General features: G+C 40.9%; 1 protein-coding gene across 3 annotated transcripts; it reads left to right on the forward strand.

Moving 5' to 3' along the window:
* Positions 1–2: 2 nt before the first annotated feature.
* LOC110696919 lies at positions 3–26,747 on the forward strand. 3 transcript variants are annotated; one of them, XM_021874245.1, is made up of 7 exons: positions 3–540; positions 748–837; positions 13,866–13,975; positions 14,183–14,272; positions 25,681–26,072; positions 26,147–26,219; positions 26,396–26,747. In XM_021874245.1, exons 5-7 carry the CDS (start codon positions 25,811–25,813, stop codon positions 26,676–26,678), a joined length of 618 nt encoding a protein of 205 aa, XP_021729937.1. In that variant the 5' UTR covers positions 3–540; positions 748–837; positions 13,866–13,975; positions 14,183–14,272; positions 25,681–25,810; the 3' UTR covers positions 26,679–26,747. The 3 variants fall into 3 exon arrangements, with proteins under 3 accessions (XP_021729937.1, XP_021729938.1, XP_021729939.1); XM_021874246.1 differs by lacking the exons at positions 3–540; positions 748–837 and having other exon boundaries at positions 13,820–13,975; XM_021874247.1 differs by lacking the exons at positions 3–540; positions 748–837; positions 13,866–13,975; positions 14,183–14,272 and adding an exon at positions 14,539–15,202.
* Positions 26,748–27,139: the final 392 nt, after the last annotated feature.

Genomic DNA, 27,139 nt, shown 5'->3' on the forward strand with positions numbered 1-27,139 from the left:
TTAAAAAAAAAAATTTCTGATTTTTTTTCTTCAAAATTTCAGATTTTTTGGAAGGTTTTAGAGAGAGAAAGTGTCAAAGAGTGATTTTGTGAGATGGGAAATGTCTCGTAAAGCCCTAACTTAGTTTATCGAGTATTTATATACGGAGGGCAATTTAGGAAATTCAAGTATAAAATGTGAGCGTCACCTAATAAAATGCGAACGACGTTTAACAACACCCTTTTGATGTATGAGGTTTCCTCTAGTCTAAAATTTTGTTCTCTGATTTGGTATAATATATTGAGTTGTAGAAATCAGTGGCGGACCCATAGAACACACTATTTTTTTTTTTTTTTTTTTTTACAACAAAAAAATAAAAAATAAAAAATTACCTCGTGTTATTTGCTTTTTTCCCCTTTAGATCTATTTCACGGTACGTCCTCTCTCTCTCCTCCCAGGACATAGTACTCCTTCCTCTCTCTCTCCTGCATTGAAGAGTACTCGAAATTCTCCATTGAAGGGCTTCTGAGCTTTCTCTCCTCCACTGAAGCAGTCTCAAAGGTTAGATGCTTCTTTTTCTTTAATCATCTAATATTAATTTTGACAATCTAGTTTAAATCGTGTATTTAATTGTCAGTATATACTCAATTTAGGGTTCTTCGAAGTTGGATAATTGAACTATTGGTTATAGATACTCGAAGAAATTTAACGTAATTTTTGGAGTCTAGTTTGATAATTGAGTCAATTTTGGTTGCTACTGTGTTGCAGGGTTTGGTTTGTCAAGCGTACTCGAAATTCTCCATTGAAGCGGCTTCTGACTTTCTGAGCTTTCTCTCCTCCATTGAAGCAGTCTCTAAGGTTAGATGCTTCTTTTTCTTTAATCATCTAATATTAATTTTGACAATCCAGTGTTAATCGTGTATTTAATTGTCAGTATATACTCAATTTAGGGTTCTTCGGAGTTGGATAATTGAACTATTGGTTATAGATACTCGAAGAATTTAACGTAATTTTTGGAGTCTAGTTTGATAATTGAGTCAATTTTGGTTGCTAATGTGTAATGTGTTGGAGGAGGGTGGTTTTGGTGATGGTGCAGGGGGAGGGGGTGGCTGTCGGGGCTGGGCTGGGGAGGGGCTGTCGGGCTGGGTGGGGAATTGTTTAATTAATTTGCATGTTCAGTGAGGAAAATTGAAGCCGTAACTAATTAACATTTAAGCAATTGCAACATGTTTATTGAACCTGAAATTGCTATTATTTTCGGCTTTGTTGAATTTGGATTTCTTTTCAAATTGATGTTCATTAATTCTGTTTTTGATTGTATGATATTTCTGTGATAGTTGGATTAATAGGAATGTTATGTATTTCCTTCGGCCCAAAATTAAAGGAATTGTGTTGAAATAACAAGCTTTTACATCTTTATCACGGTGCAAAGTAGTTTTCTTGTTGGTTATCATGGGAGATCAAATGTTGAATGATTGTTTGATTACTTATCTAGAAGAGATTTGTTTTTAATGTTAGCATGGATATATTGTATCGTTATCACATGAATCGTCAGAGCATTGTATAGATTAGTATTTTTTTTGTAATATGAATTTGATTACTTTATGAATGACTTTTTTATGTTTTTTTTTTTTCATTATACGCTTTGACTTTTTTGATATTATATGCGGTCGATGGACAATGATGGACAACTATAAATCAAATTCTGGATCGCCACTGGTAGCAATCTAGGATAGTTTTGTTTACTTGTTTCACAATAAGATATGCAAACTGTGATATCATACACTTATCTTTAACTTTTTCTTTGATTTTTAAGACTTATTTGCATTAGTTAGCTTACACGTTAATTAATAAAGAGAAATGATAGGAGATTTTTTAACATAATTTTTCAGTAAAGCAACTATTATAAATATTCTCTAGTCACTACCCTTTGTTAGGATGACAATCTTTCTTCAGCCTTACCCCCTCCCTCCGCCCCTTACTATGTTAGCAAGTTCCTTGTTTTCTTTTTCCAAATTTACCATTAAGCGCTAGGGTGAGTTTAGCTCACTACTCTTTAATCAAAACTCAAATTATTTCCTGCCTACTCTCTCTCCTCTCTTTGATTATATATTAAAATTCCCAAAGGTGATTCTCCGGGCTTGTTTTTTAGTGTCCAACTGGTGACCGCTTCCCTTGCTCCACTAAGGTGTGTGTTGCGGGTTGTTGTTGTGTCTTGCTGGGGTTGGTAGCTGCTGCACCTTTTCTTGCTCATCTTTCTTTTGTCTTCTAACTAATTGCCTAAATAACCAGTGTCAAATTCTATGCCAATCTTATTGAAAAGTTTGTTCATTTTTTTCTGACACTTATCTTTAGTTCTATTTAGGATGTGTTTTTGAGTTTAACCTCGTTTTTCAAAGCTATTCTTGTGGTGTGGTGCTTTTTAGAGCTTGTTCAAAGCTATTCTTGTGATTTTCTGAATGCTTGATATAGTTGTAGCCCCTGTAGGTTTGTGTTTTTATTTATTTATTTATTTATTTTTTTTTACCTGAGATGTTATATACAGGGTCTCTGAACTATATTTGTGCAATGTCTGGTTGTATGCTGGTATTAGACATTATTTATGTGTTCATGTAACAAACTAGACTATTACTCACCATAAAACAAGACAAGCAATAAAAATGCAAACATTAAAGAAATAAGAAACTAAGGAAGAAGGGATGGATTTCATTCCAGCAAAAACGCCTACTACAAGGGTGACTTCAGGCCACCAGTCTCTAAGGCTGTGACTTGGTGGGCTGCTGTCACTTGGTGGGCTGTGATGTGCTACTGCTGCTGTTCATTCTTCCTTTATGAGATCAGTCTACGTGGCATTATGCTCTGTTATTAGACATTACTTTTTACTTATAGGGTCTCTGAACTATCCTTTATTCTATAATGAACTGCTACTGCTTTTACTCGATTTCTCACAACTAAAGCAAGAGCAAAATAAATCAGAAATAACAGTACAGTAAATGTGGGAAGTTGGGTTGCTTTTTGTAAAATAAATCAAAAATAACAGTAAAGAAAATAAGGGAAGTTGGGCTGCTTTTTGTAAAATAAATCAGAAAGAACAGTAAAGGATACACTTACCGCATAATACCTAACTAAGCCAATCCCAAATCCCCCTTTTTATATGAACACAGCTCATTACATTCAGCAAAAAAGGCCAGCTAGGCTAACACAAAAGGCCAAGGTCTGGCACAGATTATTTATGTATAGTATGCTATTTTGAGTTACAATTTTAAACTTTACATGTTAGTTATGTGTAGCGTACATATACTTGAAGACCTGAGTTCGATGCTGAGGCTAGGAAAGACTTTGACAAAAAAGCTGGGGACCGACTTAGGGGTACATTGAACCAAGTTTTCAAACTGCCTTTCCATCAGGAAGTTAATGTGGTTAATGTAGGAAGTTAATGTGCGAGCTGAATTCATAAATAAGCGTAAGCATCCAGATTTTTTGAAACGTTCTAAGCAAGCCAAACTTAATCCGTCTTAAATACCCTTTGTTGATCTATGATACATCTAAGTTTTAATATGAAGAATTGGATAGTGCCACAAAATTTACTAAATTGAGGGATCTTACATGGATCAATTGATGTCATGATGCGTGTGATATCTTCCCTCGGTAGACTATTTGTTACTAATAAACTAAAATATATAAACAAGTGCTTAATGGTATATTTGTTCTTTTAATATTGTCTTCTACTGCTGCAGCATCACATACTATGTATGAATGTGAATGTATTTTCATTTTATATTAATGCTAACTCGGATCTTATATATGAATGTGAACCACATGTTTTTACTTTATTTGTGTCATTCTTTGCATAACTATATCTTAGACAACAGTTATATATTTTATTCCACCCTTCCCTTGTGTCAACTTATATATTGTTTTATGTGATATAGAGTGGATAATGATAAGAGTTGGATGCATGTTCAAGGGTTGAAAGGTAGGCTTATCGAAATGGTGTTAAATACTTTCTTGATTTTGCTTTCATGGACACTAACCCTAGTGCTTGGGATAAAAAGAGGTGTCCTTGATTGAATTATCGAAATTACTTTGATCATGACCGAGCGACAATACGTGTTCATCTCCTTCGAGTGATTACAATCCATGAATATTCTATGTGAGGAACAATCCCTTGACATAGGAGAAATGGGGTGATGAGTTGTATGATGAAGATCCTCTTCTATCAGAAGAGATGGCTTCTTTGGTACATGATGCGACAAATGTAGTGCCGGAGGAGCATTTGAATGATGGGGATGAAGGGGATGGAGATTGTTCTAAGATTCTCGATAAATTTCATAGATTGATGAATGATGCAGAAGAGGAGCTATTTTTAGGTTGTAAAACATTTTGAAGGCTTGAATTCATTGTAACTCTCTTACACCTTAAGGTTAGTGGGGGTTTGAGTGAAAAATCATTTAGTGGGCTCCTTAGTGCATTACAAAAGGCCTTTAATTATGACCCAAACTTTCCAAAGAGCTCTTATGAAGCCAAGAAGTACACAAAAGACAAAGACCTTGGGTTGAATTATGCGAAGATTCATGCTTGTGTAAATCATTGCATACTTTATAGAAAAGAGTATGAAAGTGCTGATTCATGCCCTATTTGTGAGGAGTCAAGATGGAAGGAAGGTAGCGGTGAATTAGATGATAGTGTTACCTTCTCGGAATCTCAAGGGGCTTCACAAAGAATGCCTAAAGTACCTCGTATGGTTCTTCGCCATTTTCCTTTAGTGCCAAGACTAGGAGCACTGGACTAGAGAAAGGACTAGTTTCCGGCGGCCATCACTTCACCAATAAGCTTCTCTATCTCATCCATTTGAAATTAAGGATATCTATATGGCCTAATATTCACCAGGTTGCTACCCTCTTTGAGAACAATAGCATGCTCTCAGCCTCGGCTTGGTGGTAGTCCCTTAGGACACTTAAATACCTCCGAAAAATCATCAATTGCTGCCCTTAGAATCACCGGAGCTTCCTCACTCTCCTCCCTTACAACCTCATCTATTTGGTTTAACTCCACTAAAATACCACCTCTCTCTTTGCGCAATGTCTTGATCATTGCCTTTAAGGTAATGCCGGTTCGAGACAAGGAGGGATCAACCTTAATGTGGGCGGTTTGCCTTTTCACCGTGAAGCTCATTTCTTAATACTTCCAATTTGTGATTACGGCGCCGAGCTTCTCAAGCCATTGAACCCCAAGTATGTTGTCGGAGCTCCCCAATTGAAGAAGGAGGAAATCCTCCATCACAATCACTCCACCCTCTAACTCAATCCGCACCCGGCGCATTACCCGTGTCCCTTCAGCGCCTCCCCATTTCCCAATGAGACTCCAAAAATACCGCTCATGAAATGAAATTATGTGTTGCGCCTGGATTGATCATCACCACCACCTCTTCACCATCAATCATCCCCTTGATTTCATAGTCTTAGGATTAGTGATGCCGACCAACGAGTTAATTGAAATCTCAACCAGAACCTTCTCCTCCTCAACCAATGGTCTATCCAAGGCCGTGAACTCTTCTTCCTCCACTTTGTCCCCATCCTCTTGTACAAGCAAAACACTAAGTTCTTTCGCCCGACACACATGATTAAACCCCCATCTACCATCACACTTGAAACACAACCCTTTTGCTCTCTTATCTTGTATCTCCCTCTTTATCAACCTTCTTGCTTCCCATTAAAACGTAAAGAGTAAGGAGTGGACTTACTGTGAGGTTCAAATGGACCAGCTGTGAGCTTTGAGTGGCCTTGTTGGCTTGGTCATGGGAATTAAAATAAACAAATTGGGCCGGCCCACCTCCCTAAGAAGAGTGCTTGCTGAACTTTTGTTAAAGTAAGAATTAGGCCCTGGTTTGTTAAAAGCTTCACCCGACTTCTTCTGCCCATGGATCTGGTTTCTCTCCTCAACCCGGGTTGCCAGATCCACGGCCTGCTCTAGGGTAAACGGGTTTAACATCCGGATTTCTGCCCTTGTATCTTCCTTTAACCCATTCTCGAACTGCCCCTAAATCAAACTTTCCGGCACATCGATGAGTGGCGATGCCTTGTCAATAAACTCTCTCCGGTACTCGGCCACTATGGTGGTGTGCGTCGTGGCTAACCATTGCTCGTGAAGCGTACCGACGTTAGTTGGTCGGAACTAAGTGCCAGTTGTCCTCCCACCCACGCAAGGCCCATAGCTGATTCTCCCACTGGTATCACCTTAAAGGCATCATTCTCCATCGCAACCATCGCCGCTCGTAGCTGCTCATGCTCGATCAATTGGTAAATTTGAAAATATTGCTCCAGAAGCTACCCTTCGGGATCTGTACTAGAAAATATCGGCAAGTCGAGCTTTTGATATTTCTATTTTCCCCGACCACCGTGACTTGCTACTCTCCCAGCCCCTTAGTGGTTATAAGGGTGGTTCCCTCTCCAAGTCGTGGCTCAAGTTGAAGTGTCTCCTCGGCCACCGCCGGTGCTAGAGTGTTGCACCGCCGGTGCCGGAGTGTTGCTCCGCCGGTGCCGGAGCGTTGCTCTGCCTCGTCTTCCACCATAACAAGCTGCTTTTGCCTGTCCCTCAAAGGCGTCATCACTCCCCGGATCTCTTCGAAGAACTTGTCTTGATTGCTTCTCACCAAGGCGGCTTGTTGGTTGTGGTCATCCCAGAATCGGTTGAGCCTACCTTTAGAAGCCGTTGAGCCTCGACTTGGTGCTCGGTGAATTGCTCTGACAATGATTTCAGAAGAGCTTCCACACTCTCGGTGATAGTCTTGGATAGGATGTGCTAGATGGAGTTCTCTCCTCCATCCACCTTCTGACACTACCTCTACCAAATGCCCTTTAAGTGCCTTAATTCGCTCCGTGTTTGTTCTAGCCACCAGAGCTGTTGATACCAAATGCAACGGACTGCGAGCTCCAGTGGGAAATTTAGACAAGAAATAGTGAGAAGATAACAAACACGGAGCAAATTAAGGCACTTAAAGGGCATTTGGTAGAGGTAGTGTCGAAGGTGGACTCCGTGTTTTTGTTGCTTACTGCTATTGGGTGTTGTGAACGCCCCTGTGCTGCTGTCCCCTCCTGCTGTATGTGTACACAATGGGTGGCCTCGGTTGGTGCATTACAGACCGTCTGATTGCAGATGATAGGCGGTGCTTCTCTTGAGGTGGGTTCCTTGCAATCGGAACAATTCTCGCCACAAAATGCTCATGAACACCTTGTCTCGTTTTGTCACTATCGTCGCCGGAAAACCGTGCAACCGAACCACCTCCTTCACAAACAATCCGCCACTTTCAAGGCGTTAAAGGGATGCTTTAACCCAATAAAGTGGCTATATTTTAATAGACGGTCAACCACCACTAGCAGTCTAGCACCGAGCCAACCCCTTTGGAAAGGGCAGTTCGGAGTGGCGTTGGGTAATGGTGAAACCGTGAGAGGCCACGGGATTTGCCGAGGTGTGAAGCTTTGTTTGAAGGGTGGCGTGACATTGGTGGAAGACTTTCTACCCTTGGGGCTTGGAATTGCCGACATTCTTCTCGGGGTACAATGGGGTTAGAGAAGCTTGGTGCGGTCACTACTAATTGGAAGACTCATTAATGAAATTCACCATTGCCGGCATACCGGTGACATTAGTAGGCGACCCCTCCTCGAAGAAAACACAAATTTCCCTTAAAGCCATGATTAAGGGGTTATGCAATAACAAGGGATGGCTATTGGTGGAGGTCAACCACATTGAAGCGGAGGTAATGCCGCAAGAGGCTGCATGGTGCTGGATTTTTTGGAGGGAGTATTAGAGGAGTATGGATGGTTTTCGAGATGCGCGGAGGGTTGCCACCCAATAAGGGTCACGAGCATGCAATTACACTCAAGGGAGGTAGCAACCCCGTGAGTGTTCGTCCCTATAGATTTCCACAAGTCCAAAAGGATGAGATTGAAAGGCTCATCCAAGAGATGTTGGATGCCGGTATCATTCGGCCTTCAGCTAGCCCATTTAGTAGCCCGATGCTACTTGTGAAGGACGGGTCTTGCGGTTTTGTGTAGATTACCTAGCACTTAATAAAGAGACGATGCCCCATAATATCCTATTCCGGTCATTGACGAGCTACTTGATGAGTTACATGGAGCTACCATTTTCTCATAGTTGGACTTGAAGTCCAGCTACGATCAAATTCGGGTAAAACCCGAAGACATTCACAAAACGGCGTTCCGTACTCATAAGGGTCACTACGAGTTTTTAGTGATGCCTTTTGGATTAACTACCGCCCCGACCACTTTCCAATCCCTCATGAACGATGTGTTCAAGCCATACTTGAAGTTTGTTTTGGTTTTCTTTAATGATATTTTGATCTATAGTAGGGATGAGAAGGAGCATGAGGAGCATGTGAGATTAGTGTTGATCAAGCTAGCCGAGCATAATCTTGCCTATAAGAAAAAGTGTGAGTTCTGGTGTATGAAGGTGACTTACCTTGGTCATATTATTTCGAGAGAGGTGAAAAGGTGGAGGCCATATTGAGGTGGGAAACTCCTAAAAATCTAAGAGAGCCTCGAGGCTTCCTTGGATTAACCGGGTATTATCGAAAATTGCTCGGTATGCCCAAATTGCGGCACCCCTCACCACCCAATTAAAGAAAGATATCTATGGGTGGTCCACGGAGGCGACATTGGCGTTTGAGGATCTTAAAAGGGCCATGACTACGACCCCGGTTTTGGCCATGCCCGACTTCTCTAAGGGCTTTGTGGTGGAAACCAATGCATCCGGCGGCTTTGGGGTAGTGGCGGTTTTGGCCAAGAAGGGAGGCCCAAGCCTACTTTAGCAAAATGCTAGGGGTTCGAGCGAGAGAAAAATCAATATGTGAGAAGGAACTTATGGCCATGTGCTTAGCCATTGTGAGGTGGAAGCATTATCTCCTTGGAAGGCATTTTGTGGTGAGAACCGGTCAACAAAGTTTGAGGTACACCTATCAACGAGAGGGGTGGGAGTGAATACCAAAAATGGATGAGGATATTGGTGGGGTTCGATTTTGAGGTGCAATATTGTCCCGGGGCATCCAATTGAGTTGCCGATGCTCTATCAAGGATGGATGAAGGAAAGGCACAACTTGGTGCAATGGTTCACTCCTAGATTATGGATTGGATTGAACTAGAAACTGAGATCAAGCAAGACAACTGGCTGCCCAAATCGGTGAAGGCAAAGATGGGCGGGTGGGATTTCCTTTGGAGGGTCAGCGAGTTTTTTTCAAAGGATGACTAGTGTTGCCCAAGTCTTCTATATTCATTCCAGCATGACATCCCGACAAGTTTGCACCGAGGGGAGGTCAAAACGTATCTCCCGCCTAACAGGATGTGCAAAAGATACGTTTTGACCTCCCCCTCGTGACCACTAATGTATTCTTTGAGTAATTCTGGAATGAATATACTAGACTTGGCAACACTAGTCTTCCTTTAAACAAAACTCGCTGACCTCAAAGGGAATACCACCAACCTATCTTTGCCTTCATCCAGGCCTAATAGCCACTTGTCGTCCTTGATCTCAGTTTCTAGTTCACTCAAATTCGGGAGTGAACTATTGTACTAAGTTGTGCCTTTCCTTGATCCATCCTTGATAGAGCATCGGCTACTCGGTTGGATGCCCCCGGGAAAAATCGAACCCCACCAATTTCCTCATCCATTTTTGGTACTCACTCCCAACCTCTCGTTGTTGGGTGATGTACCTCAAACTTTGTAGATTGGTTCTCACCTCAAAATGCCTTCAAAGGAGATAATGCTTCCACCTCACAATGGCTAAGCACATGGCCATAAGTTCCTTCTCATATATTGATTTTCCCCTCACTCGAACCCCTAGTATGTTGCTAAAGTAGGCTATGGGCCTCCTTTCTCGAACCGCCCCTACCCCCACGTTGGATGCATCGGTTTCCACCACGAAGCCATTAGAGAAGTCGAGCATGGCCAAAACCAGGGCCGTAGTCATGGCCCTTTTAAGGTCTTCAAACGCCAATGTCGCCTCCGTGGACCACCCATAGCTATCTTTCTTAATTCGGTGGTGAGGGGTGTCGCAATTTGGGCATACCGAGCTATAAATTTTCGGCAATACCTGGTTAATCCAAGGAAGCCTCGAGGTTCACTTAGATTTTTAGGAGTTTCCCACCTTAATATGGCCTCCACCTTTTCACCGTCCATGACCACTCCCTCTCTCGAAATAAATATGACCAAGGTAGGCTACCTTCATAAACCCGAACTCACACTTTTTCTTATTGGCATACTGACTATGCTCGGCTAGCTTGCTTAACACTAATCTCACATGCTCCTCATCATCACTACTATAGATCAAAATATCATCAAAGAAAACCAACACAAACTTCTTTAAGTATGGCTTGAACACATCGTTCATGAGGGATTGGAAAGTGGCCGGGGCGTTAGTTAACCCAAAAGGCATCACTAAAAACTCGTAGTGACCCTCATGAGTACAAAACACCATTTTGTGAATGTCTTCGAATTTGATGGTAGCTAGACTTTAAGTCCAACTATGAGTAAATGGCATGCAACTCATCAAGTAGCTCGTCACTGATCGGAATGGGATATTTGTCGAGCACCGTCTCTTAGTTAAGCGCCCGGTAATCTACACAAAACCGCAAAGACCCGTCCTCCTTCACAAGTAGCACCGGGCTACTAAATGGGCTAGTCGAAGGCCGAATGATACTCGCATTCAACATCTCTTGGATGAGCCTTTCAATCTCATCCTTTTAGACTTGTGGATATCTATAGGGATGAACACTCACGGGGTTGCTACCTCCCTTGAGTGTAATTGCATGCTCGTGCCCCCTATTAGGTGGAACCCTCCGAGCATCTTGAAAACCACCCCATACTCCTCCACTCAATCAATCAATCAAAACCTTAATCCCATAAGTGGGTCGGCTAACATGAACCAAATTTGATTTTTTCGTGTAGTCATCGACATGAATCTTCCTCCATCCCTTACGATCCAATGTTTCATCCTCTTGCAAATCCATATCTTTCCTAACTCCTTCCAACTATGTTATTTTCGGTCTCCCTCTCCCTCGTTTAACCCCTCTATGGTCCTACTCTTCTAACCGGTGCACCCTCCGTCTTACATGCCCAAACCAACGCAAATGATTTTCCCTTAGTTTTTCTGCAATGCCTGCCACACCTACTTTCTTGCGAATAACCTTATTTCTAATTCTATCTCTTAGAGTGTTCCCACACATCCACCTTAACATGCGCATTTCCGTAACCTCCATCTATTTAATGTGTTCCTTCTTAGAAGCCTAACATTCTACTACTCTACTACTCCTTGATTCCATCTTTTTAATGTGTTCCTTCTTAGAAGCCCAACATTCTTAGAAGCCCATACTCCTCTAATACTCCCTCCAAAAAATCCGGCACCTTGCTGCCCCCTTGCGGCATCACCTCCGCTTCAATGTGGTTAGACCTCCACTAACAACCCAACCCTTGTTCTTGCATAACCCCTTAATCATGGTTTTAAGGGAAATTTGTGTTTTCTCTAGGGAGGGGTCGCCTACTAATGTCATCGGTATGCCGGCAATGGTGAATTTCATCACGTGAGTCTTAAATTAGTAGTGACCGCACCAAGCTTCTTGAGAATAATGTCGGCATTTCCAAGCCCCAGGTAGAAAGTCTTCCACCAATGTCACACCACTCTTCAAACAAAGCTTCACACCTCGGCAAATCCCATGGCCTCTTACGGTTTCACTATCACCCAACGCCACTCCAAATTCCCTTCTTTCCTCTGATGGCAAACCGAACTCATCTACTACCGGAAGAGACACAAAGTTGTGTGTTGCCACGGATCCACCATGACAATCACCTCCTTCCCACAAATGGACCCCTTTGTTTCATGGTTTTTGGGTTTGAATACCCACCACCAAACACAAGGATATCTCCACGGTCTCCTCCTCCTCTACACTCTCCACACCACCAGCCACCATCTCCTCGGGTTCCTCGGCCTCCATCAATACACTACGTTCCTTTTGCTTGCACCTATGCCCTACACCCCACCTCTCATCAAATCGAAAACATAGACCTTTAGCTCACTTCAAATTCAGTTAACTTTCTTTTTGGATGTGATTATATTGCTATTATTTCAAGAATTTGCTGCATATATCTGTCTTTATTGTTGGAAGACTGTGAATTGGTTATTGTTTTCGTTCTATTGCTTAAATTGTATTATTATTATTATTATGACGCAATTTGTGAAAATATACTTTTGTCTCTTATTGTTTGCTGTCTTTTTTAAATTTGAAGTTGGTTTTAAATGTTAAGAGATTGATTTTATATTTTTATTATATGGTGATATTGAGTTATTGAGGTTATTGTATATGTCAAATATCTTTCTACTAATGGGTTTGCAACTGGCATGAATTGACTACCTTTATGGGTTCAAGTTGAAAGGAATGGTGTCCTTCGAACAAGTGTATTATTACGATAGAGGGTTCGGAATTAATTAGGAAACTAATTATTCAGTGAGGTCAATTGATCGGAATGCCTAGTTGGAGGCCGCTTCCGATCAGTAATATTAATGTATAATTAATATTACAGCTTAATCTTGACTAAACCCTTCGGATCACACCCAATCGTGTAATCGAACCGAAGCGACGAATTAATCCGAAGGATTAAATGAGTCAATAGAGTTTTTACGAAAAAAGACGTCGGATTCCGAGCTTAGAGCGTCGATGTCGAGCGTCGTAAGTCGAGTCGAATTTAGGAATCAACGAGACGGAAAATTCAACCAAACAACAAGTCACAACATATAGCCCTAGCCTCGGAATGGCCGAGCCATCCGAGGGACTAGGGCTATATGGCTAGCAAAGCTGCTAGCCATGTGCGTTTTACTTGTTTGGTTTGAGTGCTTAATAATATATCCCCTGCTTCTATATGTTTTAGATTTTTTTTTATATTAGTTTTAGGCTTTTAATTTTCGCTGCTTTAATTACTTTGATGTTATATGGGTAATATCATTTGATTTTATACTGTTAGAATCTTTTTGGTTTGATGTTTTGAAGTCTTTTGTAGTGATTCACATTGAATTGTTAGCAACTGTAATATATCTGTACAAAATCTATTCATATAATTCAATTAAGGTGTCTATTAAACATGTATCCAAGGTCTTAGGCTTATTTGTTGGGGTGGGGGTTTTAGATGACTGAAAAACTGAATATTATTGATGAATTTAGGCCTTTAAATAGGCTACAGCTATGCGAGAAAAACGTATAAAACAAAGCTAAGAAATTGCATAAAACTTCAAGGAAAACAGCCCTTGCTAGCAGAACATGCTTATCAGATTTTCCAGCTGTACCACTTGACAAAAATTGACTTAAAACCCTAAAAAATATTTTTAGTCAATTTTTCTGATATTTTTCCTTAGCACTAGATATCCTATTCTAACTACTGCAACTAGAATCGCCTTAAAATTCGAATCCAATTGGTGCAGTTTATTCTTGCATTCTGACCCACCCTTAGAACTCAAAAATTGACTTTTACATATATCCTTGTATATGAAGCCCCTGGAATTTATGGCTTATCTTTTGTTGTCTGGTATAATTTTATAAAACTCTTAAAAAGTGAACCTTATAGGGACCTAAGCAATATAATCTCATTCTAAGCTACACAATCTTACCAACTTCACTTATATATATCTCATATGCAGCTGCATATTTTGATGTATGTAGTTTCCTCTGGTCTGAAATTTTGTTCTTTGATTTGGTAAAACATATTGAGTTATAGCAATCAGTGGCAGACCCACATGTAGTCATTGTGGGTCCTAGGACACTATTTTTTCTGTAAAAAAAAAAAACAAAAAAATTCATTCCTGATGTTGTTTGCTTTTTTTCCCTTTAGATCTATTTCACGGTACTCCTTCCTCTCTCTCTCCTCCATTGAAGCGTACTCGAAATTCTCCGGTGAAGGGGCTTCTGATCTTTCTCTCCTCCATTGAAGCAGTCTCAAAGGTTAGATGCTTCTTTTTCTTTAATCATCTAATATTAATTTTGACAATCTAGTTTAAATCGTGTATTTAATTGTCAGTATATACTCAATTTAGGGTTCTTCGAAGTTGGATAATTGAACTATTGGTTATAGATACTCGAAGAAATTTAACGTAATTTTTGGAATCTAGTTTGATAATTGAGTCAATTTTGGTTGCTAATGTGTTGCAGGGTTTGGTTTGTCAAGCGTACTCGAAATTCTCCATTGAAGCGGTTTCTGACTTTCTGAGCTTTCTCTCCTCCATTGAAGCAGTCTCTAAGGTTAGATGCTTCTTTTTCTTTAATCATCTAATACTACGTATTAATTTTGACAATCTAGTCTTAATCGTGTATTTAATTGTTAGTATATACTCAATTTAGGGTTCTTCGAAGTTGGATAATTGAACTATTGGTTATAGATACTCGAAGAATTTAACGTAATTTTTGGAGTCTAGTTTGATAATTGAGTCAATTTTGGTTGCTAATGTGTAATGTGTTGCAGGAGAGTGGTTTCGGTGGTGGTGCAGGGGAAGGGGGTGGCTGTTTCGGTGGTGGTGCAGGGGGAGGGGGTGGCTGTCGGGGCTTGGCTGGGGAGTGGCTGTCGGGCTGGGTGGGGAATTGTTTAATTAATTTGCATGTTGAGTGAGGAAAATTGAAGCCGTAACTAATTAATATTTAAGCAATTGCAACATGTTTATTGAACCTGAAATTGCTATTATTTTCGACTTTGTTGAATTTGGATTTCTTTTCAAATTGATGTTCATTAATTCTGTTTTTGATTATATGATATTTCTGTGATAGTTGGATTAATAGAAATGTTATGTATTTCCTTCGGCTCAAAATTAAAGGAATTGTGTTGAAATAACAAGCTTTTACATCTTTATCATGTTACAAAGTAGTTTTCTTGTTGGTTATCATGGGAGATCAAATGTTGAATGATTGTTTGATTACTTATCTAGAAAGAGATTTGTTTTATAATGTTAGCATGGATGATATTGTAAATCGTTATCAAAACATGAAAACTCATCGAGAGCAATTGTAATAAAATTAGTACTTTTTTAGTTGTAATATGAATTTGCATTACTTTATGAAATGAACTTTTTTATGTATTTTTTTTGTTCATTATACAAGCTTTGACTAGTTTTTGATATTATATGCGGTCGATGGACAATGATGGGACAACCTATAAATCAAATTCTGGATCCGCCACTGGTAGCAATCTAGGATAGTTTTGTTCTACTTGTTTCACTATAAGCATATGCAAACCGTGGATATCATACACTTATCTTTAAACCTTTTTCTTTGATTTTTAAAGAACCTTATTTGCATTAGTTAGCTTACACGTTAATTAATATAGAGAAATGATAGGAGCATTTTCTTAACATAATTTTTCAGTAAAGCAACTATTATAAAATATTCTCTAGTCACTACCCTTTGTTAGGATGACAATCTTTCTTCAGCCTTACCCCCTCCCTCCGCCCCTTACTATGTTAGCAAGTTCCTTGTTTTCTTTTTCCAAATTTACCATTAAGCGCTAGGGTGAGTTTAGCTCACTACTCTTTAATCAAAACTCAAATCATTTCCTGCCTACTCTCTCTCCTCTCTTTGATTATATATTACAATTCCCAAAGGTGATTCCCCGGGCTTGTCTTTTAGTGTCCAACTGGTGTCCGCTTCCCTTGCTCCACTAAGGTGTGTGTTGCGGTTGCTGTGTCTTGCTGGGGTTGGTAGCTGCTGCACCTTTTCTTGCTCATCTTTCTTTTGTCTTCTAACTAATTGCCTAAATAACCAGTGTCAAATTCTATGCCAATCTTATTGAAAAATTTGTTCATTTTTTTCTGACACTTATCTTTAGTTCTATTTAGGATGAGTTTTTGAGTTTAACCTCGTGTTTCAAAGCTATTCTTGTGGTGTGGTGCTTTTTAGAGCTTGTTCAAAGCCATTCTTGTGATTTTCTGAATGCTTGATATAGTTGTAGCCCCTGTAGGTTTTTGTGTTATTTGTTTTTTTTTTTTTTTTTTTTTTTTTTTTTTTTTTTTTTTACCTGAGATGTTATATAAAGGGTCTCTGAACTATATTTGTGCAATGTCTGGTTGTATGCTGGTATTAGACATTATTTATGTGTTCATGTAACAAACTAGACTATTACTCACCATAAAACAAGACAAGCAATAAAAATGCAAACTTTAAAGAAATAAGAAACTAAGGAAGAAGGGATGGATTTCATTCCAGCGAAAACGCCTACTACAAGGGTGACTTCAGGCCACCAGTCTCTAAGGCTGTGACTTGGTGGGCTGTGATGTGCTACTGCTGCTGTTCATTCTTCCTTTATGAGATCAGTCTACGTGGCCTTATGCTCTGTTATTAGACATTACTTTTTACTTATAGGGTCTCTGAACTATCCTTTATTCTATAATGAACTGCTACTGCTTTTACTCGATTTCTCACAACTAAAGCAAGAGCAAAATAAATCAGAAATAACAGTAAAGTAAATGTGGGAAGTTGGGTTGCTTTTTGTAAGATAAATAAAAAATAACAGTAAAGAAAATAAGGGAAGTTGGGCTGCTTTTTGTAAAATAAATCAGAAAGAACAGTAAAGGATACAATTACCACATAATACCTAACTAAGCCAATCCCAAATCCCCCTTTTTATATGAACACAGCTCATTACATTCAGCAAAAAAGGCCAGCTAGGCTAACACAAAAGGCCAAGGTCTGGCACAGATTATTTTTGTATAATATGCTATTTTGAGTTACAATTTTAAACTTTACATGTTAGTTATGTGTAGCGTACATATACTTGAAGACCTGAGTTCGATGCTGAGGCTAGGAAAGACTTTGACAAAAAAGCTGGGGACCGACTTAGGGGTACATTGAACCAAGTTTTCAAACTGCCTATCCATCAGGAAGTTAATGTGGTTAATGTAGGAAGTTAATGTGGTTAATGTGCGAGCTGAATTCATAAATAAGCGTAAGCATCCAGATTTTTTGAAACGTTCTAAGCAAGCCAAACTTAATCCGTCTTAAATACACTTTGTTGATCTATGATACATCTAAGTTTTAATATGAAGAATTGGATAGTGCCACAAAATTTACTAGATTGAGGGATCTTACATGGATCAATTGATGTCATGATGCGTGTGATATCTTCCCTCGGTAGACTATTTGTTACTAATAAACTAAAATATTTAAACAAGTGCTTAATGGTATATTTGTTCTTTTAATATTGTCTTCTACTGCAGCAGCAGCACATACTATGTATGAATGTGAATGTATTTTCATTTTATATTAATGCTAACTCAGATCTTATATATGAATGTGAACCACATGTTTTTACTTTATTTGTGTCATTCTTTGCATAACTATATCTTAGACAACAGTTATATATTTTATTCCACCCTTCCCTTGTGTCAACTTATATATTGTTTTATGTGATATAGAGTGGATAATGATAAGAGTTGGATGCATGTTCAAGGGTTGAAAGGTAGGCTTATCGAAATGGTGTTAAATACTTTCTTGATTTTGCTTTCAAGGACACTAACCCTAGTGCTTGGGATAAAAAGAGGTGTCCTTGTTTGAATTGTCAAAATTACTTTGATCATGACCGAGCGACAATACGTGTTCATCTCCTTCGAGTGATTACAATCCATGAATATTCTATGGAGAGGAACAATCCCTTGACATAGGAGAAATGGGGTGATGAGTTATATGATGAAGATCCTCTTCTATCAGAAGAGATGGCTTCTTTGGTACATGATGCGACAAATGTAGTGCCGGAGGAGCATTTGAATGATGGGGATGAAGGGGATGGAGATTGTTCTAAGATTCTCGATAAATTTCATAGATTGATGAATGATGCAGAAGAGGAGCTATTTTTAGGTTGTCAAACATTTTGAAGGCTTGAATTCATTGTAACTCTCTTACACCTTAAGGTTAGTGGGGGTTGGAGTGAAAAATCATTTAGTGGGCTCCTTAGTGCATTACAAAAGGCCTTTAATTATGACCCAAACTTTCCAAAGAGCTCTTATGAAGCCAAGAAGTACACAAAAGACAAAGACCTTGGGTTGAATTATGCGAAGATTCATGCTTGTGTCAATCATTGCATACTTTATAGAAAAGAGTATGAAAATGCTGATTCATGCCCTATTTGTGAGGAGTCAAGATGGAAGGAAGGTAGCGGTGAATTAGATGATAGTGTTACCTTCTCGTAATCTCAAGGGGCTTCACAAAGAATGCCTAAAGTACCTCGTATGGTTCTTCGCCATTTTCCTTTAGTGCCAAGACTAGGAGCACTGGACTAGAGAAAGGACTAGTTTTCGGCGGCCATCACTTCACCAATAAGCTTCTCTATCTCATCCATTTGAAATTAAGGATATCTATATGGCCTAATATTCACCAGGTTGCTACCCTCTTTGAGAACAATAGCATGCTCTCGGCCTCGGCTTGGTGGTAGTCCCTTAGGACACTTAAATACCTCCGAAAAATCATCAATTGCTGCCCTTAGAAACTCCGGAGCTTCCTCACTCTCCTCCCTTACAACCTCATCTATTTGGTTTAACTCCACTAAAATACCACCTCTCTCTTTGCGCAATGTCTTGATCATTGCCTTTAAGGTAATGCCGGTTCGAGACAAGGAGGGATCAACCTTAATGTGGGCGGTTTGCCCTTTCACCGTGAAGCTCATTTCTTATGTCTTCCAATTTGTGATTACGGCGCCGAGCTTCTCAAGCCATTAAACCCCAAGTATGTTGTCGAAGCTTCCCAATTGAAGAGGGAGGAAATCCTCCATCACAATCACTCCACCCTCTAACTCAAGCCGCACCCGGCGCATTACCCGTGTCCCTTCAGCGCCTCCCCATTTCCCAATGAGACTCCAAAAGTACCGCTCATGAAATGAAATTATGTGTTGCGCCCGGATCGATCATCACCACCACCTCTTCACCATCAATCATACCCTTGATTTCATAGTCTTAGGATTAGTGATGCCGACCAACGAGTTAATTGTAATCTCAACCGGTACCTTCTCCTCCTCAACCAATGGTTAATCCAAGGCCGTGAACTCTTCTTCCTCCACTTTGTCCCCATCTATCCTCTTTTACAAGCAAAACACTAAGTTCCTTCGCCCGACACACATGATTAAACCCCCATCTACCATCACACTTGAAACACAACCCTTTTGCTCTCTTATCTTGTATCTCCCTCTTTATCAACCTTCTTACTTCCCATTAAAACGAAAAGAGTAAGGAGTGGACTTACTGTGAGGTTCAAATGGACCAGCCGTGAGCTTTGAGTGGCCTTGTTGGCTTGCTTATGGGAATTAAAATAAACAAATTGGGCCGACCCACCTCCTTAAGAAGAGTGCTTGCCGAACTTTTGTTAAAGTAAGAATTAGGCCCTGGTTTTTTAAAAGCTTATCCCGACTTCTTCTGCCCATGGAGCTGGTTTCTCTCCTCAACCCAGGTTGCCAGATCCATGGCCTGCTCTAGGGTAAACGGGTTTAACATCCGGATCTCTGCCCTTATATCTTCCTTCAACCCATTTTTGAACTGCCCCTAAATCAAACTTTTCGGCACATCGATGAGTGGCGATGCCTTGTCAATAAACTCTCTCCGGTACTCGGCCACTATGGTGGTGTGCGTCATGGCCAACCATTTCTCGTGAAGCGTACCGCGTTAGTTGGTCGGAACTGAGTGCCCGTCGTCCTCCCACCCACGCAAGGGCCGTCGCTGGTTCTCCCACTGGTACCACCTTAAAGGCATCGTTCTCCATCGCAATCATCGCCGCTCGTAGCTGCTCATGCTCGATCAATTGGTAAAATTGAAAATATTGCTGCAGAAGCTACCTTCGGGATCTATACCAGAAAATATCGGCAAGTCGAGCTTTTGATATTTCTATTTTCCCCGACCACCGTGACTTGCTACTCTCCCAGCCCCTTAGTGGTTATAAGGGTGGTTCCCTCTCCAAGTCGTGGTTCAAGTTGAAGTGTCTCCTCGGCCATCGTCGGTGCTAAAGTGTTGCACCGCCAGTGTCTGAGTGTTGCTCCGCCGGTGCCGAAGTGTTGCTCCGCCGGTGCCGGAGTGTTGTTCTGCCTCGTCTTCCTCCATAACAGGCTGCTTCTGCCTGTCCCTCAAAGGCGTCATCACTCCCCTGATCTCTTCGAATAACTTGTCTTGATTGCTTCTCACCAAAGGCGGCTTGTTGGTTGTGGTCATCCCGGAATAGGTTGAGCCTACCTTGAAGCCGTTGAGCCTCGACTTGTTGCTTGGTGAATTGCTCTGACAATGATTTCAGAAGAGCTTCCACACTCTCGGTGATAGTCTTGGATAGGATGTGCTAGATGGAGTTCTCTCCTCCATCCACCTTCGACACTACCTCTATCAAATGCCCTTTAAGTGCCTTAATTCGCTCTGTGTTTGTTCTAGCCACCATAGCCATTGATACCAAATGCATCGGACTGCGAGCTCCAGTGGGAAATTTAGACAAGAAATAGAGAGAACGAAGATAAGGAAGAAGATAGTTGATTGTTGATTGATATAGCCAAAGGGCTTTGAAGGCTACAAACTACGCTAACTAATGGCTTTAGCCTTTAGGCCATCACTCTCCAACTAAGCTATTACAACTTTTCTAAATGCCTTCTCACTACTTGTTTACTAGTATTTAACATACTCCTCTAATCCTAAATGGCATAAGCCTTAATTGCTACAACCACTACTTTGTCCTCGTCCATAAGCTGTCAAAATAATGCTAATACATACAAGGATGTCATGTAGCCTTACTGTTCTGTTGCTTACTGCTGTTGTGTGTTGTGAACGCCCCTCTGCTGCTGTCTCCTCCTGCTGTATGTGTACACAATGGGTGGCCTTGGTTGGTGCATTACAGACCGTCTGATTGCAGATGATAGGCGGTGCTTCTCTTGAGGTGGGTTCCTTGCAATCGGAACAATTCTCGCCACAAAATGCTCATGAACACCTTGCTCGTTTGGTCACTATCGTCGCCGGAAAACCGTGCAATCGAACCACCTCCTTCACAAAGCAATCCGCCACTTTCAAGGCGTTAAAGGATGCTTTAATCCAATAAAGTGGCTATATTTTTAATAGACGGTCAACCACCACTAGCAGTCTAACACCGAGCCAACCCCTTTGGATAGGGCAGTTCGGAGTGGCGTTGGGTAATGGTGAAACCGTGAGAGGCCACGGGAGTTGCTCAGGTGTGAAGCTTTGTTTGAAGGGTGGTGTGACATTGGTGGAAGACTTTCTACCCTTGGGGCTTGGAAATGCCGACATTCTTCTCGGGGTATAATGGTTGGAGAAGCTTGGTGCGGTCACTACTAATTGGAAGACTCACTAATGAAATTCACCATTGCCGGCATACCGGTGACATTAGTAGGCGACCCCTCCTTAGAGAAAACACAAATTTCCCTTAAAGCCATGATTAAGGGGTTATGCAAGAACAAGGGATGGCTGTTGGTGGAGATCAACCACATTGAAGCGGAGGTAATGCCGCAAGAGGCAACATGGTGCTGGATTTTTTGGAGGGAGTATTAGAGGAGTATGGATGGTTTTCGAGATGCGCGGAGGGTTGCCACCTAATAGGGGTCACGAGCATGCAATTACACACGAGGGAGGTAGCAACCCCGTGAGTGTTCGTCCCTATAGATTTCCACAAGTCCAAAAGGATGAGATTGAAAGGCTCAAACGAGAGATGTTGGATGGCCGGTATCATTCGGCCTTTAACTAGCCTATTTAGTAGCCCGGTGCTACTTGTGAAGTAGGACAGGTCTTGCGGTTTTGTGTAGATTACCGAGCACTAAACAAAGAGACGATGCCCCATAAATATCCCATTCTGGTCATTGACGAGCTATTTGATGAGTTATATGGAGCTACCATTTTCTCATAGTTGGACATGAAGTCCGTCTACGATCAAATTCAGGTAAAACCCGAAGACATTCACAAAACGACGTTCCGTACTCATAAGGGTCACTTCGAGTTTTTAGTGATGCCTTTTGGGTTAACAAGTGCCTCGGCCACTTTCCAATCCCTCATGAACGATGTGTTCAAGCCATACTTGAGGAAGTTTGTGTTGGTTTTCGTTAATGATATTTTGATCTACAGTAGGGATGAGACCAAGGTAGGCTACCTTCATACACCCGAACTCACACTTTTTCTTATTGGCATACAGACTAGCTCGGTTAGCTTGCTCAACACTAATCTCACATGCTCCTCATCATCTCTACTATAGATAAAAATATCATCAAAGAAAACCTACACAAACTTCCTCAAGTATGGCTTGAACACATCGTTCATGAGGGATTGGAAAGTGGCCGGGGCGCTACTTAACCCAAAAGGCATCACTAAAAACTCATAGTGACCCTCATGAGTACAGAACACCATCTTGTGAATGTCTTCGAATTTGATGGTAGTCGGACTTTAAGTCCAACTATGAGAAAATGGCATGCAACTCATCAAGCAGCTCGTTAATGATCGGAATGGGATATTTATCGGGCACCGTCTCTTAGTTAAGCGCCCGGTAATCTACACAAAACCGCAAAGATCCGTCCTTCTTCACAAGTAGCACCGGGCTACTAAATGGGCTAGTCGAAGGCCGAATGGAACTCGCATCCAACATCTCTTGGATGAGCCTTTCAATCTCATCCTTTTGGACTTGTGGATATCTATAGGGATGAACACTCACGACAACCCTTGAGTGTAATTGCATGCTCGTGCCCCCTATTAGATGACAACCCTCCGGGCATCTTGAAAATCGCCCCATACTCCTCTACTCAATCAATCAATCATAGCCTTAATCCCAAAGTAGGTCGGCTAACATGAACCAAATTTAATTATTCCGTGTAGTCATCGATATGAATCTTCCTCCTCCATCCCTTACGATCCAATGCTTCATTCTCTTGCAAATCCATATCTTTCCTAACTCCTTTCAACCATGTTATTTTCGGTCTCCCTCTCCCTCATTTAACCCCTCTATGGTCCCACTCTTTGAACCGGTGTATCCTCGGGTCTCCGTCTTACATGGCCTAACCAGTGTATAAAAATTTCTTTTAGTTTTTCTGCAATGCCTGCCACACCTACTTTCTTGCGAATAACCTTATTTCTAATTCTATCTCTTAGAGTGTTCCCACACATCAACCTTAACATGCGCATTTCCGTAACCTCCATCTTTTTAATGTGTTCCTTATTAGAAGCCCTAACATTCTACTACTCAACTACTCCTTAACCCCATCTTTTTAATGTGTTCCTTCTTAGAAGCCCAACATACTTAGAAGCCCATACTCCTTTACTACTCCCTCCAAAAAATCCGGCACCTTCCTGCCCCCTTGCGGCATCACCTCCGCTTCAATGTGGTTAGACCTCCACTAACAACCAACCCTTGTTCTTGCACAACCCCTTAATCATGGCTTTAAGGGAAATTTGTGTTTTCTCTAGGGAGAAGTCGCCTACTAATGTCAACGGTATGCCGGCAATGGTGAATTTCATCACGTTAGTCTTAAATTAGTAGTGACCGCACCAAGCTTCTCCAACTATTGTACCCTGAGAATAATGTCGGCATTTCCAAGCCCCTAAGGGTAGAAAGTCTTCCACCAATGTCACACCACCCTTCAAACAAAGCTTCACACCTCGGCAAATCCTATGGCCTCTTACGGTTTCACCATCACCCAATGCCACTCCAAACTCCCATCCTTCCTCTCTTGGCAAACCGAACTCATCTACTACCGAAAGAGACACAAAGTTGTGTGTTGCCCCGGGATCCACCATGACAATCAACTCCTTCCCACGAATGACCCCTTTTGTTTCATGGTTTTTGGGTTTGAAATACCCACCATCGAACACAAGGATATCTCCACGGTCTCCTCCTCCTCTACACTTTCCACACCATCGTCCACCATCTCCTCGGGTTCCTTGGCTTCCATCAACACACTAAGTTCCTTACGCTTGTACCTATGCCATACACCCCACGTCTCATCAAATCGAAAACATAGACCTTTAGCTCTACGTTCTGCCACTTCAAATTCAGTTAACCTTTTGGGTTTAGCAATTGATTAGGAGGGCTGGCTTGCATTGGGCCGACCCAAATTTACCGATCCTTGTGATTCTAGTAGCTTAGGCCACGTTCTTGCAGGCCTCGTATTGGTGGGCAACCCATAAGTTTGGATCAGGCCTCCTGCCACCTTACTTCCTCCTACACTCGGACTAACTCGATCCACCCCGCCAATATCCGAACCCATTTTTTCCTCGATCCCCCGGCATGATTCATGGCCCGTTCTAACGAACCCGGATCCAAAAGCCTCAATTCAGCCTTAATTTCCTCTTTTAGGCCATTTATAAATTGCCCCCTCATTAGATCTTCTGGAATATCTTCTAAAGGAAATGCTAACTTAATGAACTTACTCCTATATTATTCAATCGACGCCGTATGGGTAATCGCAAGCCACTGCTCTTGGAGGGTGCCTCCTTCAAGACCCTAGTCCGTATGTCTGCCCACCCCGTCACCGGCTTTCGCCTATTCTCCCAATGATACCATTGTAGCGCGACTCCGTCCATGGTGACCACCGCCGCCGTCACCTTATCCTCCTCCAAGAGACTGCAAAAAATCAAAGTTCATTTTCGCTCTCATGACCCAATTATCGGGGTCTTTCCCTTTGAAGGTGGGCATGTCGAGTTTCTTGTGCTTCCAACGACCATTTTTGCCGCCGTTAAACTGCTCCGCGTCGATCCACCCCCGAGGTCCTCATCTCTTCTCTGAACTTATCATTCTCATTTGCCACCATGTTTGCCCGAACTTCTTGGTCGTTCTGGAAACGGTTGATTCTCCCTTATAGCCTCACCACCCTTCCTTCTACTTCTCTCTCTCCGCCTCGAACAACGCCGTGAACTACTTAGTCATGGCTTTCTAGTCGTCGGCCATGGTTCGATTCATTGCCTCTGCTACTGCACGACCAATGGCAACCTCTTGATTATTTAGCTTCTCTTCAATCGTGGTTAGCCTGGACTTGACTTCCTCGATTTTCCCATCCACCGCGTCTACCCGCTGCATTAGGGTCATCACCATGATCGACTCGCTTTGATACCAAGTTGTAAGAGATCGGGTTTCTCACAGCAAGATTAGACTAATTAATGGCAAGATTAAGGGGAAAGCTTGATTACTTGATTGATTAATTGGACTAAACAAAGGTTACAAGGGATAACTAATCGCTTGAGGCTATCAATCTCATGGTAGCTTTAGGCCACTACTCTCAAATGTTTCTAACACAATTTCTGGATAGTTGACTAATACATTCCACACTTACTTATACTAAGCTTTCTAAGACACAAGAACAACTTAAGATAACACATGTGACTCTTAACACTAAAATAGCAAAACCATACTTAGACATAAATGAAACTAGTTGCTTGCTTTCCCTAATACTCTCTTAATGAGTTTTGTCCCTTCTTCTTTGTTGAGATTGACTCAACTTGTTGTCCTCATCATTGACCCTCCTAGCTGACCGTTGTTGTGCCCCTTTGGTTTGGGCCTCCTTGTGTACACTTTTATGGGCTGGACCGTACCACCAAGTGGATCCATAACACGCATTCCTCTCAATATGAATTTTCATTTTTCTATGTGTAATCCGTTGTGTTAAATTATGAATTATCCGCTGTGATCTGAATTTGAACTAATGTATTGAATTCGAACAGGATACGCCACTGCTGTTTTTAAAATGGATTCTTCATCAAAATATAAACTTTTCGAAAGGGGTCTTACAAGTTACAAGAAGAAAAAGAGGCCTGCTGATGCTCTAGAGCTAGTAGCCAAACGTCTAGTAAAATGTTTGGAAGGTACCTCTGTGGACGTGGCGCTGTGCACGTTGATGTTGATACGATTTTCAATATCTTTACTTCTGTGTTTCCTAATTTGGACGTACCTGTACGAAGAGAGGATAGATTAGAGTATGTGGTAGATAACCTCATCTCTTATAATTTGGTACAAGCCGCCTTGTCATTGACTACTACAACATGTCCGGCTGAATACAAATTTCCTTTCTTAGAGCTACAGATGCGAGTTCATCATAATCAAGGGAATATGGAAGGTGAGTTTATTTTATCATTGATCTACCTTTTGTTATTGTTGTTGTTGGTGTTGAAATTTAATTTAATTTTATAGAGTTTTGGAAGATTGCTCGGGAGTGGAAAGTCAAAAAACTATTTGCATATGCAGAAACAGCATATATCATGGGGTAAGATTTGTTTTTCTCATTCTTTCTACTATTCTAATTATGATATTAGCCCAAGCCAAGGACTTTGTTTTTGTTTCATTAGTTAAAATTTCTATAAACCTTGGATTTAAAGCTCATGAGCACAAGGAATAATGGCTTATCATCTGATGTGTTTTGTAATTTTTTTTTTGCTATAGGACTAGTATGATGGATTCAGGAAAGCTGCAGGAGTCAATTCCTTACTTTACTAAAGGATTGGATTTGGCTGAAGGTAATAGAAAGCAATCTTTGGTGGAAAAGATTCAAAACATGCTTGATAAGGTAAAAAGAATGAAGGATGAAAGAGAGCTTGCACCGCATGAAGCTGTACCAGAAATACAGGATGATATACAAAGTGCGGCACAAGAAGCAACGCAGTTGCTTGTTCAACAACAAGAAGCGGAGAAAGCCGAAAGAAATGGTAATGTGAACTTAAACTAAAAGAAATTAATCAACAATGTTTCAAAGTGATTAAATTGAATTGAATATGAATTGTAAATTTGTCATTTAGAATTGTAAATTTGTAATTTAAATACTTCACAAAAATTGTCACCTTATTACTTCACGAAAATTAGCAATATTTAAATTGAGAATTGAGAAGTTGATATTGTAATGAAAAATCATACTTAGAGATTTCCTCTTTGAGATTTCAGAAGTTCAGTGAGTGAGAGCTAGAGGAATAAGAGGATATACTGGTATGATATTTCTTTGGTCTAGGACTTTAGGCTTTGAGAAATGAGAACTAAGAATTCCAGATTTTATTATTTGCAAGTGCCCTTTCTTTCTTTGGTTTAATTTGTAAAAGTACAAACCTATAATAAGGAGGGAAAATTCCAATCTAAATTTTTAACTCTAATACAATTATGGGGGAAAGGAGGAAATGAATAAAAAATAAATTTGAC

The sequence above is a fragment of the Chenopodium quinoa genome, unplaced genomic scaffold, assembly GCF_001683475.1.
Source record: "Chenopodium quinoa cultivar QQ74 unplaced genomic scaffold, ASM168347v1, whole genome shotgun sequence".
In the NCBI taxonomy this organism is placed as follows: domain Eukaryota; kingdom Viridiplantae; phylum Streptophyta; class Magnoliopsida; order Caryophyllales; family Amaranthaceae; genus Chenopodium; species Chenopodium quinoa.

Bases quoted from the DNA above. Each gene is read 5' to 3' on its own strand.
- LOC110696919 (XM_021874245.1), top strand. From the start codon at position 25,811: ATGTTTGGAAGGTACCTCTGTGGACGTGGCGCTGTGCACGTTGATGTT. The intron at 26,073-26,146 runs GTGAGTTTATTT...TTAATTTTATAG, and splicing joins TAATCAAGGGAATATGGAAG to AGTTTTGGAAGATTGCTCGG. The intron at 26,220-26,395 runs GTAAGATTTGTT...TTTTTGCTATAG, and splicing joins GAAACAGCATATATCATGGG to GACTAGTATGATGGATTCAG.